Here is a 19,611-nt window from a genome sequence, read left to right as displayed (position 1 = left end):
TTTAAGTGAAGCTTCTGTAAAAAGGTGCCTTATGGGAAGTGGTACCAAACTACAATACAGTGTGGTACAGTGGCAGGGATCTTTTTTTTTTTTTTGGACGAGGAAAAGGGGCGAGTGTTGTGTCTAATGTGTCAAAACGCCTGGAATCCTGGGAAAAAAGTGCCTCATGGCTCGAATCCTCCGGCTTGCTCACACTTGACTCCGAACACACTCTGAGGATTGAGAGCCACCTGTTTGACGAGTGACAGACACAACAGCTGCACTGCTGCCTGACCTTCAGCCAACACACACACACACACACACACACACACACACACACACACACAGTCTGCTTTTGTTGTTAAGCAAACTGCTGACACACACACACGCGTCCATTTTCACTCTTCTCTCTCACTCATTCACGCCCACAGTCAGCTGAACAGTTATAAACCTAATCACCAACCCCACCCCCCAGGGGTGTTTGTGTTTGTATTTCCTTCAGGTTTCGTAATGACGAGTGGGAGTGGAAATGATTTGTTGCATGTTTTGTACACATTTATTGAACAAATAATACAGTTAGATGCATGTCAAAGAGTGTATGTGTCTGTGGAAGGTTACGCGGCGGTCGTTACTGGCTGGTCGGAGGTGGAGTTGAGTCAGGAGGAGCGGGTGGAGTCGCTTCTTTGACTTCGACCTGTGTGAAAAAACAAAAAAAATCCCACATGACTTCTTCTGAATTCTTATAATTGTTGTTACATTCTTTTTCTTGTTATGTCTGACCTATTTTCTGTCTTTGGTGGAAGAATAATGGCTGGAGAAAGAGCCTTTAAAAGGACGTTTCTACAGAGATATCAGAGGGGTGTGGGGGCATCTGTTTGTGGCGTGGGCGGCCGTGTTTCGAGCGCCAGCTGGAGGCAGACGGGGGACATGCTTCCCTACTGCCTGCAGCCGGCTCACAAAACGCTGCCGCCCACGCCTCGCCGCTTTTATAGACCCGTTTCTGCTGAGTTCTGTGCGGTGGCGAGTACAGAGGAGGGACCGAGTAGCGCAAACCTTTCAACTACAACATGACAGAGTACAACGGCACGGCCTTAAAAGCATGAAGGTTAATCAATATCGCTTTCAAACCAGTGGAAATAAGACCAAAATTAGGCTTGTCTTGACTTTTAGCACAATAAAATAAGTCCTGAATCGCGTGAAAGACAGAGTTGAAGATTTTTAACAGTTAGATTTCTCACAAATGAAAGTGCACATATTCCGTACTAATGGTGCCGCCGACTTGTCATTTGTGGGCTGTAATCTTAAGCGTTACTGAACATTTTTGGATCGTGGTGTTGGAATATGTTCTAACACCAGAGCTTATCTTGTAAATGACTCCAAGTCCAGGGGGCACAACTAAAAATGCTTTTTTTTTTTAAAAACCTGAGCCCTATTTTTATATGCTGTGGGTTTGAAATGACTGGCAGGTACAAAAACTTTGGGAACTGGTCCAGTAGATGGGTTTGGCTGGCAGCTACAGTGGCTGTGCGTCCTATAAAAGTTGTTTTTGCTGCTGACAGGCTCTGATTTTTAGTCAAAGTGTCTGACAACATTACAGAAAGACCTGTAAGACCCTGTTTCTCTAACCAGAAACAGTCGACATATTGCCCTACTCACACCCACCAGACTCCACTGACAAAAGCAGTCATTTTACCTCACATTCTACTTAATTCTTCATCTGATGCATTATGGTGTTACACAAATATTGTGTCAGATCCGAACTAACCCTTTAAAACACCAAAGTCACAAATAACACAGAACAAACTCGACCAGCAACTCCCCTGTAAAATTCATGTTTTTGTCAATGGAGTCTGGTGGCTCTGAACCAAGCCATATGGCGGCTATTCTGGAAAGTCAAAAAGGATCTTACAGGTCTGTCTCAGGAGGGAAGCTTTCTATAATGTAGTCAGACACTCAGAGTAACAATCGGAGCCTGTCAGTGGCAAAAACAAGCGCTTTTAGTGGATGTACTTCGATCGACTGCAAATGCCGCCAAGGACTCCGTACAGCCATTGTAGCCCGTTAGCCAAGGTTCTCAGCTGCTGCCTGAGGAGATCTACTGGATCTACTCCAAAGCTTTCTGTATCCACCAGTCGTTTCTGACAAAGGGCCCAGGTTTAAAAAAAATGTCAGACATATCCTTTAAGAATAGATTCAGTTTGCTAAGGCTGGCTTTAGAAGTGAAAAGACAGCCTGCATATGAATCTTTCTCCACTGTTTTCTGCCCGGTCCTCGCAGCTCTTCGCTAATGTAACTTGAGATCTCTTTAAACGTTGAGGGACATCAAACATCTTTTTATCTGCAAACACTGAGCTTGACAAGACGGACCAGCGTCTTGTGGTTTTATGTAACAAATGAAAGCGTCTGTGTGGTCTTAAATGATCTGTGTGCATCATGCATCAGGCGTGACTGCTATACTGATTCAGACGTCCTTCAGAGGGGTCCTGGGCCTGTTTCACTTTACAGCTCTTCTCTGTGAACACATGGGACAAAAGGACAGGACGGCTGCCCTCTGTACACATCATACGCACACACGACACAGCAAACATTAGTGCGTCAGCTGATAATATGGAACAGTGTCCTCTAAGACCATAAACCTGATGTCCTGCAGCGTCTGCGGCAGCTCTGCATGCTAATCCTGCGCTTGTAAAAACTCCAAAAAGACGTGATCCAAATATCGTCCACTTTTAATGTCGGTCCAGCTCTGACGCCCGCACTTTTGTCTTTAATAAAGTGCTATTTCGATTCCCTGAATAGCCGAATCTCTGTGAAAATAAAATGTAGGCCACAGAGCACAGTCATCAGTTGCCAAATCAAGTGTGTCTATTAATGAGTACATCCTTTTTTTTTTTTTTCATTACGCAATCAGTGATGCACAGTGAATGCCAGAAAGGCTGCAGCAAGATGTGTTTCGCCTAGATGGCTCCATCCAAAATTAACTCGTAGCCTAGTTTGAATTGGAATTTATGCGTCTCCTTTAGTGCTCGAGTCAAACTTGCTTATGCTCAGACAGAGCGGATTCAAGCGTGCATCAATCTGAGAGTGTCATGATGTACAACTTCTAGAACAAAAGCCTTGAACCTGGAGAGATTTAAAAATACTTCTTCCTTGGATCTCGAGTTAGTGTCTGCGTCTTTGATGCTGTGTTTAGAAAACAGCAGCGTGTCCTTCGTGAGGAGGATGAGACCTGCTTCCTCCTGCACACCGCAGCCAGTCAGTCTCCTCTCTGATTTTGCCAAAATATGAATGCAAAGCAATAAAAATAGGCGCGTTAAATCCTGTCCTCTGGCTGCTTTGTGAAATGTGAGGTGGTGGCTGCAGCCAGGGAGCGAGCTGGCCCGCTGCGGACCAGGCGGTGACTTGGACCGGTATCCAGCACAGCGACACCGGACCACTGCCCTGAAACGCTAGCGGCCCTCCTTCCCCGAGTTTGCCCCAGAGCGCCAGCTTTGATGTCGCTGCTGTTGGACGAGTTGTGAGGTAGAAAACACAGATTTCTTTTTTTGTTCTTACCAGTTTCTCCGCCCGCTGCCTGAGTTTCCTCCAGACTGTATGATGAGCCTGCAGAGAGGAGGACAACGTGACCAGCAGGCACATGTAGACGCTGATAAACCACTTTTACTGAGCATTTCCTGTGCTAATATACAGAACGAGCTTTGATACTGATAACAGAAGAATAAATGTCACATATGATGTGTTCCATGACAACGCTGGTTTTATTAATGGTCTCAAAAGGAACCCACTGTTTCCCTCAGCTGTTTAAGAACATTCAAGCACTTTCACGGTACCTAAATCAAACATGTCCAGACTCTTAAAGCCTTTATAATCAAATCTAACCTGTTCCTATAAATGAAACTGTAAAAATAAAGTTTACAGAATTCCTTTATACTCATAGAAATGTATGCTTTTTTTTTTTTTAAACATCTGTTCATTTAAACTTTGATCATGATTAGTTAATGCTTGAATGCAGGTACAGGTACTTGAATCAGAGGACACACGCTAATGGTCGCCCTCATGACGCCTGGTTTATACCAGATGTAGAGCAGAAAACGGCCCCTTTTCATTTTGGTCCTCGTGTCAGTCGATCTAGCTCCTCGTCTGGTTTGAGGCGCCAGGAGACGACAAACAAATATGGCGACGGGATTGTTTCATTTCAGTTACTGACAGATTGTTGGTTTAAATGAGTGACTGGAGATGGACCACCAGACTATGTTATGTTAGGATATTAGAATTTAAGCACATTCCAAAACTTCCTAAACATAACGGTTAAAATTAAGTGTTTTCTACAGGTCCCTGTCTATAAAACTCACAACTGAATCCACAGAATCATATCTTTAAGGGGGTTAGAATAAATGTAGTTTCAGTTTCTGGGTGTCTTCAGTGTATGTAAGTGCAGTTGTGTCTCCGTACTCCCCTACCTGCAGCTGCAGAGGCAGGGACAGGCCCTGAGCTCGCCGCTGGAGGCCCCAGGGGCCCCGTCCCAGGCTGTGGAGGGCCGTCACCTCGTACTGGGAGCACAGGCCTGTCCTGGCCACCAGGGGGCCCCCGCTCAGCAGCACATGATCACCACATCTGCAGCAAACAGACAAAAGGTAAATGATTAGGAGGAACTCTTTAGAAAAACATCATGTGAAACGGTTTGAACCCAAATGTGTGGATGAAAAGTCACCTGTGGAGCATCACTGTGCCTTTGGGATTTAGTGCTGCTTTCTGTTCCACCTCCTCCTGCTTCCACCTGCAAGAGACAGAGAGAAAGCTCAACAACAGCAGCCACCATGTGTTTAGGAGTGTACTGGGGAGGGTGTCATGGTTCATTTTCTTCTGCCTGCCATAACTTGAAATAAATAACATGGCAGAAAATAGAATGCATATGAATGCTGATCATAGTTTCAACTCTCTACTCATTTTGCCATATAATATTAATAATAATAATAATGATAATAATAAAATAATAGCACACTGTTATTAACAAATAACAAATCGGTCCTCAGTCCACCTGCTGTGTGAGAAGACCTCCAGCGCCACAGAGGGCGCCACCTCCAGGGGCTCCCAGGCTAGGTCTTGGTGGATCAGCTGCTGAGCCCCTCGGGTCAGAGACCGCAACGACTCCTGGGGAGAAAAACAGCCGCGCTGGTTTAAAAATCACCCACAGAGGAGCGGGTACAGGCAGAGATACAGGAGTTCTGTGATCTGACACGAAGCACGAGTCACTCCTCCCCTGCAAGTGCTGCTGACAAATAAAGGCCTCACTTCAACACATCTCCAGCTGTTTCTCTTTCTCACACACAAACACACATTTAAATAGAAACTACAATTTAGGGGGAATACTTTAAACAGCCATCTCTGACCCAAACCCCAAAGGACAGCGTGTAGGCCAAATGATGACTGAAGTCTTGATTTTTTTGCCAGCGTAAAATCTGATTTAGCCTCTGTGGTTTGTGAGAGACTCAGCATTGAACTGTAATTATAATAAGTATATCATTTCAAAAAGAAACTGAATGTCAGCTGAAAATCGGCAGGTTTTGCTGACCTCTATTGGTTCATCTTAAAACTTTCTACCAGAGAGATCCAGTGACATATGGACTTAACTCGTGTTTCAAATATGTTTTCATCTTAAAACGAAGCTCATGCACCAGCTTTGGGAAAAACTTTATATTTTACTGTCGTCAGGGATGGAAAACGTCCAACACACACACACCTCAGAGGGAGTCCATGAGTCCAGCTGAGGGTCCAGCACCACATCACAGCAGAAGGCCCCTGAGGTGACTGTGTGGAAACAAATGAAAAGGAAACTAATGAGCAACCTCTCAGAGTCCAACTACATTTTTAAAAAACTGAAACTACTGAAATGACCTTCCAGGAGTTGTGTTTAATCAGCCCAAACACCTGCACCTACCTGGCACCTCTGGTGTGCTGAGCAGCTCCACGGTGAAGTCGTCCTTGAACGCCGTGTCCAGCACCTGGCCAAGCAAGGCAGCACAGGAGCGCCAATAGGTCTGAGGGGAAGCAAGAGGACACGGTGAACGCCCCAAACTCTTTTCAGATCGTCACTTATTGATTTCCCTGAAGCCACAAGTCACAATGATCCCAAAAACGTAGATAAGTAAAGATGTAAAAGATGCATTTTGGAAGCTCTGAGGTAGCTGAAGTATAGAGTCTTTAAAGATGATCATAATATGTTGTGTCACCAGTATGAACAGTGTATTTGTTGGGCTTGTGTGGTAAAACCCAATCTGAATAAGTTAAATAAAATGTTTTTCTGTTGTTGAAGTACCTGGTTGACCAGTGTTGGGTCACTGTCTTTAAATGTGAGCAGAGTGAGAGAGCAGGAGTGGGTGAGGGGCTGGTGGAGAGACCACGGCTCCCCGTCCACCAGGGCCAACACCGAGTTGTTCACGTGATGCTCCGTCAGGTCTGAGGGAAACACAGAGCAGCTCATCTGAGTGCAGAACAAGCATCTATTTATAGTGAAACATGTAGCGATGCATTATTAATGCATCCAAATGAAGCTGAGGTGTTTAGATTCTCACAGATTGTGGACTGTGTTTTACAGGAAAAGCTGACCTGACTTTAAAGATTAAACATTCCAAGTTGTTTTCCGTTATACCGGCGTGGGAATCACTCACGTCGGGCACAGCTCAGTGGAGTGGACATCCCTTTGTTCATCATGAGGAGTGTACCATCCAGCCCCGGGCCCTGCATGGACACCTCGATCTTCTCGACGCGGGGGTGCAGAGCTCTCTGCCTGGCCTGCTCTCTGGAGAAGATGGCATTGCGCTGGCTGTGGACCTCGGCGGCTGGCGGGCGCACGGCCGCTGCGGCAGACGCAAAGCCTGTGGAAGCAGCAGAGGATGGAGATGAACCAGAATCAGCTGTTATATCGCTCTGTTCAAAACAACCAGACTCCATTGACAAAAAGAGCAATTTAACCTCTCTGAACATATCAGACACCAAAGCTGCATAATAACACAAACACACTAGTCGATCGAGGACGTGTGAGAGGTAAAATTGCTGTCTGTGGTTAAACTAAAAGGATCTTACACATCTGTCTCTGTAGGGATCCTTTCCATAAAGTTGTCTGACACTTTTAATTACAATCTGAGCTTTTCAGTAGGAAAACAAACAGCTTTTTGTACAAATCTGTCACTTTGAACCCCAAATATATATGAATAGGGTCCCGATGTCTTAATAAAAAGGTCATACTCGTGACTGCAGACTTGAACAATAAATAATGACTAAAGAACACCTTAAATCAATCTGAGCCAATTTACTAACCCAAATTACCGCAAACTTTACGACATTTGACGACAAAAAAAACGATTTGTTACATGCTAACTCAGCTTTCTACTTTGCCGAACAAACAAATTAGTTAGCTTTAATTCAAAGCTGGGAATAAAGAGGCAAAATGTCTGTTGTGAAAACGTTAATTTATCCAGACTCAACTGTAAACTTCCATTTCAACCAAGCTAGCTCACATGCTAAGCTAAAGCTAAGGCAAGCTAACGGTTACTCACGGCGCTGGAGGACTTGACACGCGGTCCTGGTCGCCATTGTGAACAATATTTCTACAACTACATTAAAAAAAATGCCTGCAATAAATACAGAAGGGTAAACTGGTGAACGTCTATCACTTATTCCTCTGGTTGAAGGACGCCATGCCTTTTCCGTGTGCAACGAATATTTAGGTCCGGGTAGGAACTCGAGTCCGTGGCTGGAAAGGTCCGTGTTACCTGGAGGATGAAGAGATGTTCCGCTTTGTGACAGCAGGTGTCGCTGTTGGGAGTCATTTCAATGAGGCTTATAAAAAGGAAACCCCGCAATAATTGTTACCATCTGTAGACAGAAAGAAATCAAGTCATATCTGCATGATTTTCATCAAGAAGACAGCCCCTACCAACATGATTTATCTCAGTGTAATGCTTCTTTGATATTCCTATAGGCACTTGTATTAAAAGTTTTGATATTCATGGCGTTTCCTTTCAATTTATTTTAGAATTTCCTCAGTCTCTGTTTCCCAAGTGTTGAAAGACTTCCTCTTATGCTGATTGGATGAAATCCAAAGTTATGATCTTGGCTCTTAAGTCTCGCATGTCCCCAATTTCATCCTCTAATGGACTCTAATGGCACTCAGTATTTGACAAATGCATGTTGGATTTTTCAGGACCAGAATCAGCAGTAAGTGTTGGCACTAATGGCAGCAGCAGGAGCGGCACGACGGCGGGCCAGGGAAGGCAGCCGCAGCACCAAAACACCATAAATCACCCCGACAGAGGCCAAGATGGAGCCAGATTACTGCTAAAAAGCAAAGCTGAGAGGCTTTTGAGCGCAAATCTTATGACCTCAGGGGGTTAAAGTAAAAGTAGAACGGTGATTTCAAAGTTAATGTAAGCTCTACGTTACTTTTTCTTTAAATTCACAGAAAATAATCATTCAGCAATAAAAACACAGGACACATTTGTGCATAAAGATTTATTTTTTGTTGAAAATAAGTGTTTCTGACATGGAACCACTAACATATCTGATGTGACTTAAGATAAATGAACTACACACCGACACTGATGTTCACTTCTTACAATGTAACAAGGCATTTGTATCATCTGTAAGGTGTAAAGTCAAGTGTCCGTACATTTGAATGACTGACTGATCGACTGATCAGTTGATTGATACTGTCTCTTTGGGTGAGATTGATTGTACTCACTGTCTGTGTGGCAGTACAACGTCATGCACACGTCATCCACCAGTATGTCAACATTTGGGATCTTCTGAGCGAATTTCCCCAAAGGTGCGGTTTCCTTTTTCAACATTCGTTCATCTGTTCATTCATTCATATTTAGGTGGGCCTGCTGTGAAATTAAAAGGACTCCTTCACAGTGATGTTACTTGACATCCGTTCGGATACTTGATGATTGGTCTTGCACTGGCAAAAAGTCCCGAAAAGTGCAAAAAGAAAAACACAAGCAGAAGAAAAGACCAGTAAAACTGCTGAGCGCACCGCCACCCCTGCTTGGACCTATGGCTGCTTTCCCAAAGGCGTTTAGCACTATGATCCTCTTGGTTGATGGCTTTTAAGATGGTTTTGGCACCGTGCTGCCTTTGGGAAACCCCGGAAACTTGCTCCTGTTAATCAGGAGGACTGTGATGAATCTGGGAGGTCAAGTGTTGTTATTTTTCCTTCAAGGGAAAATCCACCCAGTGTCTGAGGAGAGAAGAATGCTGAAAATCTAATTCTCCCTTAACGTTGTCTACTTCTGCTTCAGTCAGTGGTTTCCTACATTTCCCAAAATGCCTCTTGAGCAGAGCACAGAGGCCTAAACTGCCAGACACAGAAAGCAGGTAGAAATTGTTTAAGAAAGAGTGAATTTTAGCTCTAAACCCCTCCATCTTCAATCTATCTAACATGAATTCATTTGCATTCTAATTGCTAATCACCCTCCCATCCATCACCCCCCCCAGCAGGTCGGTCGGCTGCTACTGTACGCTGCAGGCGGGGCAGCAGGCCTCTCTCCGGTCCGGCAGCGGGCAGAAGTCCATCTGCCGCACAATCTCGGCGAAAAGCTCGTCCACCATGGTCTTGCTCTTGGCCGACGTCTCCATGAAGGGGCAGCCCCAGTCCTCGGCCAGCGCCTGGCCCTCACTGGGGGACACTTCCCTCTCCTCCTCCAGGTCCACCTTGTTACCCACCAGCACCACCGGCACCTGCTGATACCTGGAAACGAGAGAAATGTAATATAAGCGGAGAGCACAGCTGCTTTCTCCCCCGCTGGGTGTGTTTTGTCACAAACCGAGACGACAGGAACTTCCTGATACCTGAGGGAGAAAGTGTGAGGGAAAGACTAAACGTGTGTGTGTGTGTGTGTGTGTGCATCGTTGGCCTACTTTCTGTAAGATGCTGAAACAATAAGGGTTTTGAAGAATGCACAGTGGAGTAAGTGGAGAGGGATAAGCACAGCTACGTTCGGCTCCAGCTTCCCAGGAGGCCTCCATCACTGCCTGGGTGTCTAATATCAGTAGGCGGTCCCATTAGAAAACTGTCATCAGGAAAAAATAATGGCCTCTAAAACGCTGTGATGCTCTATTTATTCCTGGATATATTATATATGCATTACCGTGGCATGCAAGCTGTATGTTTAATGGCTTCCAATCCTTGTTTAAAATCATTAGCTCTCCACTTTGCATCATTTCCACCACGCACTGAGCATGTCTTAACGGATCAAAAGCTTTCTTCCCCAGTGTGTGGCGGACGATCCCGGTCCTCCCTCTGAGCCATCAATAATAGGAAACCAGGCTGGGGAGAGTAATGGTAAAGGTTATTGAATAATTGAATAAAGCTAATGTGTTGCTCTCAAATGGGGAGGGCGGGGGAGCAATGAGCATTTGGCTCGTACCTTAGAAACAACTATTTTCTACTTATTATGTAGCTTCTTTAACTCTTGCGTGTCCCCTCCTTTGAGTGTATCGACATGCAGAGCTTTAAAGCAAAATATCATGTACAGTATCGGCAGGTTTTAGAGGAAGAGCCACCTGTAATTTAGTAAGGCTGAAAGGTCACTTCACAAAAAACATGGCAGCATCTTAAGTAATAAAATGAGTAGCTCAGATGAATGATTATTCAGAGCAATCAGGTAACAAATAGGGACAAATATTTCAAAACTAGTAATAAAAGCATGAAGGATGAAAATACACTATATGACTATACACTATAACGTATGAGCAGAGCTGCACAGTTTTGGTCTGCAGCTGCTTCCTGGGTCCCTCACTTCCAATTAAAGAAAATATCAACGTGTCTATAATTAGTATTTTAAATTCAACAATGGACCAAATGACTTCTGTGTGAAAGGAGTTGATCGCAGCGGCAAACCCACAAGGAATTATCCCATGACTCGGCAGTTCCCCACAGCTTTATAGCATCTTTCAGCTCATATTTCTGGTTTTACAGCACGCAAGTTTACTGTTTTGGCTCCTTCTCATTGCATTATTTTTGGCCACATCTGCAAAGCAGTGAAAAAGATCTAGAAAAAGTCTAAAAAACCCCACTGTGTGCTGCACACCAGCCCCAAATATCAGACAGGGACAGAATTAGTAACTTACTGGTGAAAATAGTGGAGCATTTAGCAGTTATATATTCTTCAGGAGTTTAAGCTGTGCCCAATAAGTCTCCAAAAAAAAAAAATTAAAAAAAATTATTGTTGGGCAATAGAGTTCTGGCATCTTTGTGGAAACAGTTTCACACATGTGGTAGTAAACAAAGCTTGACACAGTACAAAGACAGTTAATTTGGTCTGGTAGTGCATATTTCATTTCAGTTAGACGCCCTTCATGTTTTCTCTGATTAAATAACTGGAAAATGTCAATTACAGAGGGTATATATTCTCACAACAGGTAATGGCACACACCACCTAATAGCTTCGACCATCACTCATTCCTAAGTGCATTCCATCCCGGCTTATTGATCTGCTGGTGCTATTGAGAAATGGGCTCTTATCTACAAATTGGTGGCCTGCTGCCACACCGCTCAGCTGGGAGAAGAGCTGAGGTGCGGAAAAGAGCTGGCAAACGTCTCACTGAGCTAAAGAGGGCCAGAGAGCAGGAGGAAATAAGTGCAGGCAGCAGGGTGGAGGAACGGAGCACGGAGAGGTGGAGAGGACTTAACACCTGCTGGACCTGCTGGAGTGTCCTTGTGCAAGACAGCGACACCCTAATAGCTCCAAGGGTTTTGTTCTGTGGCTGAGCTTGACCTCTGACACCCCAGGGGAATTAACAAGCTCCCCCAAACAAGCGAAAATGAGAAATGATTACAAATAATGTCAGCAATTTCTTCCTAATTGGTTGAAAACGCGCTTTAGGACTGTCAAGGAGGGAAAACTCGTTCAGAAGGGCTCAAATGCCACAGACTTCCCCGCAGCTTGACATTTCCCCCGCTGTACAACACACACACATTCACGCAGCAGCTGACCTCAGCAGGACAAGCATCTCGCAAGGCCTGTGCATTTGGAAAGCTGGAGTCTAGAGGGTGTGAAGTGTGAACAAGGAGAGCACCATGCAGACAAATGCAATCTGACAGCCTTGCAGGAGAAACTCTATATATAACTACAAAGACACAGGGAGAGCCAGCTTCTCTAGGGTGGGGTGGGGCGGGTGGGGAGTTTGCATGGAGATTGTTTGTTGCAGCATCAAACTACCGCTCCCTCCTCGCCAGATGAGCAGAGACTGAAACTGCTCAACAACACAGCATGAGCAAAAGTCGCCCCATGGCTGATATCACGTATGATTGTAGAATGTGTCAGTCAGCGTTAAGGGTTAAACATTGGCGTACCTCACCGATGTGCTCGCTGTGCTGCTCAACATCTCAGAAAATGTTATATTAACAAAGAAATGAGCTCAACTGTAGTGATAAACTTGATGAGTCTCCCTGCTTTCATCGGCCTCGCTTCTAGCAACAACAGGAAGCACGTTATTGTTGCAGATAAACAAAGATAGCAGCTAACTTTTAAAGAAAGTGGAGCTTTAAGCAGCTGTAGAGCAGCTGTATTTCCCTCAGGAGCTGGTGGAGACTAAATTGAACGAAACACACAACTCTGAATTAATGCTAATTAATGCTCATGTTTGCCTGATGTGAACATGTTCACCACATCATGTTTAGCAATGTTTAAGTACATTATGCTAATAAAACAAGCACCAGTATAAATTTAAGACATTCCTTGTGAAGTACTGCTACAACAGTATCTGTCAACAGTATCTGAAATATTAAATTGAATCTATATAACATCACGTTTTATAACAGGATGTATCAGTGTAACAATCACAATAAAGAATGTCTCCATTGTTATTGTGGCTTTTGTAATATTTGGTAATCTGATATTTATGTGCTGCCTGAGGCGTTTTTTACTCTACACGCTGTATGAATATAAAACAGGAGGAAATAACAAACTTATTCCTGGTCTGGCAGAAGGGTTTGGTGGCAATGCATTATGGGAATTATTAGCCCAGTTGGAATGTGTTTGGATTGCTCGGCGGAAACTATTAGCTGTGTGAATACGTAGCTTTTTGTTTTCAAAAAGCAGTGGGAGGGAGGTCACGTTGGATTTATGGAACAGACAACAGCAGGTGGCAGACAGCTTATATAATTATATGCAGATATGGATGTTAGACTTCTACAATACAGCTGTAAAAAACCAAAAAACCATTGAAGCCATCGTCTGTACTTCATGTGCGAGAAGCCACATGTTGAAATGCTCATTAACGGACTCTTGAATAACTTTTGCTGATAGAAATTTGACCTTTAGAGAACACAGTAACTAGCTGCTGCCATTTGCCTCTGCAGGGTGTTATTCCAACTGTTGGGAAAAAGGCAAATACACAAACCCTCCCACACACAGAATCGGTGTTTATACCTCACAAAAAAAGGATGGACTCTACATTTTCCACTTAGCCTCAGGGTATAACGGCCTTATTAAGGCTACCTACTGTGCTAAATAGCTGCAGTGACTTCACTTACCCGTTTTCACAAGGCCCACAGCACAGGCAAACGCACATACAAATTACAAAAGAACAGTCAGGCATCTCCAACATGAAGCCCTCCAACCCTGCAGCCGCCTCTTTGCTCTCTGCATCTGCTGTTAATTAGCAGTTGGAGCAGCCACACAGTGTGACAGCCAGCCCAACGCATGTATCTGCTTGTAGGACCGGACAGATAAACTCACAGAACCTATATCTCCTACACTCCCAAAGGGTGTTACAGCTGCACAACAAAGTGTCTACAGCGAATGTTTCTGAAGCCGGCGACACGAAGAAGAAAGCAATGAAAACAAAACAACAAACCGCAAACATTCCTGTGGTAAACAGACAAAGGCAGGGCCTGCAGAGCAGATGGAGAAGGTCTCTTTTTTTTATGATGAAACCCCAAGCTTCATTTCCATCTTTAATGATTCCATCCAGCTCCACAAGATAATCTCCTTTGCTTTACTTCAGATGCACACACAGCACAGGCAGTGTGGGAGTTCACTCATTAGTTCACCTTGGTTGTTTTTAAATTGACTTTAATTGACTGGTTTTATTATTTATTAAAATAAAGAGGTGGGTTTTGTGCTGGTTTCCTAAAAGAAGAAACCCAAAATGGGAATGTGAGGAAACTTAAATGTTATTAATGTTTCAGATTCATTCTCCTGATGTGTGTTGAGGCCTAAAGTGGAGGTACAGACATCATTGCTAGCTGCCAGACTTCTTCTTCTTTATCTTTCCAGGCATTTTTCTACCTTTCTTAGGACAACGGTCAGTACTGTAAGCTTCCTGTTTCACCAAAATACACACTGATTTAGTCACTCGGTAAACGTTCCCTTAGAATCACAATCAATCTGGCTTTCAGCTCTTTAGTTCCAGCTAATCATCTAAATATGGGAAGTCCCAGATACAAGAGGTCACAAGATGAATGTCAGTGTTTATCAGCAGGTTAGGAAATACAAAAAGAAGAAAAAAACATATTTCTGCTGCACCAAATGTTCTCAAAAGCCGTCTTAGAGAGGAACATCACTCTTCCAGCTATCTGCATCTCACTGACATACTCAACCTGCAGGTATAGCTTAGCTTTAAAGTGGAGAACGACCATTGGAACGCAGCACAGCTGTGTTTTCAGATACGCGAGAGCTGCCAGAAAGCCACAAGTCAGTTCTGAGCGTGATAAATGGTGGAGGATGCTGAAAACACTTTCTCAGGCACAGTGCAGAACATATGTTCAGCCCCAGCACCTTACGCTCACACACTAACACACAAACGATGAGCACTGTACTGGTGGAGCTCCTTAGCTCACATTTTAAACCGAGCTGGCTGCTTTAACAACTCCCTCCTTCCTGATGGCAAACACTAAAAGCCTGAGGTCAGGAAGTTGTTTTGTACCTACATCAAAGTGCCCCCTGGGATACGTAGTTTCGTCTCCCCACCCTATTCCCACTCAGCAGCGCGTGATGCTCACCTCCTGCTATTAGACACAGCATCAGTGCAGCGTGAAAACACAGCCCGGGTGCTTTGAACGCGCTTCCTCCTCCTGAGCCGACACAATTATAAACCTTCACATGCAAGCGGGGAGATTATTAGATTGTGAGGAGAGCTACACCCAGATGTTGTTTCCATAGATAGCAACTGACATGGGGTTTATTTGGTTAGTCTGTGAGGTACTTAAATCTACAAAGGATAAAGTGTGTCAGAGATGGTGTGTTCTAACTAAAATATGCATCAGTCTTTCTGCTGGGGAAAAGAAAATGAAGCACACAGCTAGCCTGCTGACTTATTGTATGACATCAATTCCCCTTGTTAATGACGATTTGTGTTACATGTTATGCTTGTAATGAATTTGCAGCCATGACGTAGTCGACTCAATAAGACATGGGACAAAAGTGGTGTAAGAGGTAGACATGAGCATTGTTTTAAAGCCTCCAGCCTCCATTTTCAGTGTTTGTACAGATTCAATAAATTAAATGTAACATGTTAAATGTGTGTGTATTAAAAAGTGCTAGTAGGCTTTGTTACATTGGGACAGGACCAGGCTAGCTGTTTCCCCATGTCTTTATGCTAAGCTAACTGGCTGCTGGCTCCAATTAAATATTTACAGTATCTTCTGATCTACTTCCTGGCAAGAAAGCAATTAAGTATTTCCCAAAATGTTGGACTGTTATTCTAAGAGTATTTCCTGCCTCTCACTGCACCTCCTCATGCGTATAAGCCACAGCGAGGGTGATTTTGGCAGCGTGAGCCCATGGCTTCACACCACCTACACCACACAGGGCAGCAACATATAGGATCTCACTTCTTTCCCATGCCCACCCCTCCCCTCCATATACCCCCACCACCAGGAGGCCCGCATAAGCATTCTGGTTTATATGAATCCCTAATGGAGGCCTGATGTCTTCTTGGCTTCCAACTCGACACAATCCCATTAAGTTCTGGTGAGTGGGCACATACTATATCTCTGTGTGGCGCTTGTTGCTGCTGCTGGCTCAGCAAGAAGTTTGGGAGGAGGGAGGCTGATCTCCTGGAGACAGCTAATGGAAAGCAGGAGCTGATAATGTCGCTCGTTTTATTAAAGATGGACGCTCGGTGGGTGCCTGCGTATGTTTAAAAGACTGATTGAATAAACTAGAGTGATATAACATGATGCGGCTGCACTGAGCGGTGACTTAGTGTTAATTTCTCGACAATGTATGATTCACCGCCACACAAAAACAAAATTTCTGTGCTCTGAATGTCCCATTGCATACTAAGGAATGAGACACAAATATAATTCAATAAAGACACCCAATTTCCCAGAGCACATGGGTGACGTCTTCTAAATTGCTTCTTTCGTCCAGCAGCCCAAAACCCCAAAACACCAAATTTACGATTGCATAACAGAGAAAAAGCAGCAAATCCTCATTAAATGTTAAACATTTTGCTCGATAAGAAACTGAAAATGAATCATGAGAATTGCTGTAAATGAATTTTGGCCTTCACACAACCATTAACCCAACATCTGTGTACACTTAGACAAAACACTGCCTGTTGTGATTAGACCACTCTTAAACGGAGAACATGGGTTTTGGTCAGTGTGCATATGGAAGAGCATTTCACTCATTTGTACTTTTGCATATACAATAACAATCCCTGCTTCAAACCCAGAGCAGTGTGAAATAAAAGAATTAAATATTTATAGATATACACTTGAGGACAGCGGTGGCTGGTGCAGTGTGAGCTGCATTGGGTGGGCCAGCTAAAGGCAGAGCGCAGTTTTTATCCATCATTACATTTTTCATTTCAAAGGAGTTCCCTCGTGCACTCGTCCCACGCTGAGCCCCGTCAGCTGTGACGCTCTCCTGCTTCCACTCGGCCTGTGACGTCTGCGCCACGGGAGCATCCAGTTCGCTCCAGGGACGGAGGTGAAAAGCACTGCACCAAACTGTACAGGTTAAATAAATGATTAGAACACAGTTAGATAAATAACTGTGGCACTGCCCTGCTGCGTGATGTTCTCAAATGTGCTTCTTCAGTGCTACTTCACTGATGAACAGCTGCAAATTGCGCAAGAGAAGAAGACTGATGTAAGTAACACAGCAGGTAAGATCAGGATAAGAGATGTTCAGTGACCAGTAGTCCTGATCTTAAACCTTGAAAACCCTTTTTACACTCACAGCCAACCTGCAGGTTAAAGGATCATTGCGCCTTTTTACGACTTGCTACCTATTTTCATAGTTTTGTAGAAGGAGGAGGTTACTCCAGGAAATATTCATGTGCATAACCTCCCCATAAGACCACAAGTGTATTTTTTTACACAAATTTAATATAAAGTACCAATTAGTGAGCTTTGGAGGAGCTGGTAGGTGTATTTTTCTACCTTTGGACAGAGCCAGGCTAGCTGCATCCCTCTGCCTACAGCCACTAAGCTAAGCTAACCAACTCCTTGGAGCGCCTTCCTAATTAATAGACAGATTTCTGAGCTGGTTCAACTTGTAACTTTTAGACTCTGCATGCAGCACTTGTGTACTTTGGTCATGTTGTTGTACAAAATACTCCAGTACTAGAAAGGGCATTTTAATCTAGACACTTCAAGCCCCTGAGGGTTTTAGGCCCAATTAAATAAAACTGAAATCTAAGGTCATAACTGCAGCATAAATCTCTGGCATAAAAATCTAAATTGTGAACTAAAACCTGAATAGATTGTATGATTGACTGTAGTCAAAGCTGTTGGCTGTCAGTGTTATTAAAGAAATGAAGGCAGGCTCTAAGCCAAAAACACCAATATGTCGCTACCAAGAGGAAAGGTCAGTCTTTCTTCCACCCGCTCACTCTCTGTCCCAGCCACGAGATGAGCTCAGTGGATTTGTTGAGTAATGGACTGGACTGATGAAAGCCGTCCAGAGTTAGTCATGTGCGAGAGGCAGAGAATATCAAACCCAGAGAGAGTTCAGCGGGTTGATATATGACAGGTGAGCCGCAGCTGGGCTCTTATGAAGAACATATGAGCTGGTTGCAGCTTGTCACGCAGCGCTGGAGTAGATCAAGGAAGAGGACGGAGATGAGAGGATGCAAGTTTGAGATGATTCCAAGGCCGGGTTATGAAAAAAAAAAAAAAAAACATAACATAAAACATACATTTTTTTCTTCAAGTGGAACTCATGGGCTTTTGGGGGCCCTAGGGAGGTTCCAGGAGGTACTCCATCACCATGAGAAATAGTTTATTGCACTGTTTTACATCACAATAAATAAATTAGAGGATGCTAAGGATTGAGTGTGATAATTATGACTTTCCCTCCCACCAGCACAACCAACTTTTGTGTCCATATTGCCTCCAGGATGTTTCTATTTAAAAGGCCTAAACATGATTAACAACCCCCTGCCTATTGCATCAGAATATAAAATACAGTGGTGGTTTACATAATAAAATGACTCACCGTTTGACCCTGATGATCTGGTCTCTCATGGGCTTGATGTCCTGAAAACTTTGCTGGTTGACCAGACTGTAGACCAGAATGAAGCCCTGGCCGTTCCTGATGTAAAGGTCCCTCATTGAGGCGAACTGCTCGGTGCCGGCTGTGTCCAGGATCTCCAGGACCGACGGAGAGGAGTCCACCTCGATCTCCTTCCTGTAGAAATCTTCAATGGTCGGATCATACTTCTCTATAAATGTCCCGGTGACAAACTGGACCGTGAGCGCGGACTTCCCCACCCCGCCGCTGCCCAGCACCACCACCTTATACTCCCGCATAGCGCTCCCGTGGACTTAAATCCGGCATGCAGAGAATAAAGTCTACAGCAGCCGATCAAAGAGGCGCATCCCCGTGCACAGCAGCCCTGACTCACACTACAGCCATGACACAGGAGCAGCCTGCGGTAAATGAGATGCTCTTGCAGCTATAGGCGGGCAAACTGAGAAGATGCTGGAGCATTTAGCCCTGGGATGCACAGCCACAGCCTCTACTGAAGGATTCCCACGCTATCTTGCAGGGACACCATTCCAGAGGCATCCATAATGCAATAAGGCGGCGGCGTGGTAAAAATAAGATTGGCTATTATTAGAAACAAGTAGACAGCACATCTTTTATGTGCCGACACAACAGAAGGCTACCACTACATTTGTCTGCACAGTGGGGTACAGTCCAGTTAAAGGCAAAGAGCCTATTTGTCCTTAAAGAGGCTCCAGTGCTGGGAATCCACGCCTCTGGAGTCGGTGCATGGATGTTGCTATTTCCTGGAAAATATGGAGGGTGATTAGTGCCACACAGATGCAGTGGAAGGATAAGAGGAAAAGAGGAATGCATGTGATCATAACATCTGTATTATATGTCAAATATGAATATATCATAATGGAAATCAAATAGCAAGTTGAATAGAAAAAACAGTGGTAGGTTGCTTGTTTCTTTTTGGTGGCATTAAGCTGCTGTTTGCCCTCATTTTGGATATATTAATAATAAATATTTTGGAAAAACTAATCAATGAATAGTGCAACCAGTGTGAAACACTACGCTGCACCCTAAATTAGGGGGATTTGCTTTCAAAATGACAAATATGTTCCTGAGCTAGCATCTATATTGCTCAGTGAGCCAAATTTCAAATGGTAAACGTGGTCACATT

The 19,611-nt window shown here is 44.1% G+C and overlaps 2 protein-coding genes across 2 annotated transcripts; both read right to left on the bottom strand.

Annotated features, from left to right (window-relative positions):
- Positions 1-509: 509 nt before the first annotated feature.
- mrpl39 (mitochondrial ribosomal protein L39) lies at positions 510-7,691 on the bottom strand. Its single transcript, XM_070855540.1, has 10 exons — positions 7,533-7,691; positions 6,645-6,851; positions 6,293-6,432; positions 5,915-6,014; positions 5,717-5,784; positions 5,015-5,127; positions 4,688-4,753; positions 4,437-4,590; positions 3,532-3,579; positions 510-673 (listed from the first exon to the last, which is right to left on the bottom strand). Exons 1-10 carry the CDS (start codon positions 7,567-7,569, stop codon positions 608-610), a joined length of 999 nt encoding a protein of 332 aa, XP_070711641.1. The 5' UTR covers positions 7,570-7,691; the 3' UTR covers positions 510-607.
- Positions 7,692-8,519: 828 nt separating this feature from the next.
- On the bottom strand, positions 8,520-18,745 carry LOC139223579 (ras-related protein Rap-2a-like). Its single transcript, XM_070855541.1, has 2 exons — positions 18,432-18,745; positions 8,520-9,724 (listed from the first exon to the last, which is right to left on the bottom strand). Exons 1-2 carry the CDS (start codon positions 18,743-18,745, stop codon positions 9,487-9,489), a joined length of 552 nt encoding a protein of 183 aa, XP_070711642.1. The 3' UTR covers positions 8,520-9,486.
- Between the last annotated feature and the right edge of the window lie 866 nt (positions 18,746-19,611).

The sequence above is a fragment of the Pempheris klunzingeri genome, chromosome 24 (assembly GCF_042242105.1).
Source record: "Pempheris klunzingeri isolate RE-2024b chromosome 24, fPemKlu1.hap1, whole genome shotgun sequence".
Lineage (NCBI taxonomy): Eukaryota > Metazoa > Chordata > Actinopteri > Acropomatiformes > Pempheridae > Pempheris > Pempheris klunzingeri.
The sequence above is the reverse complement of the archived record's forward strand: the minus strand, read 5'-3'. Positions and strand labels throughout refer to the sequence as shown.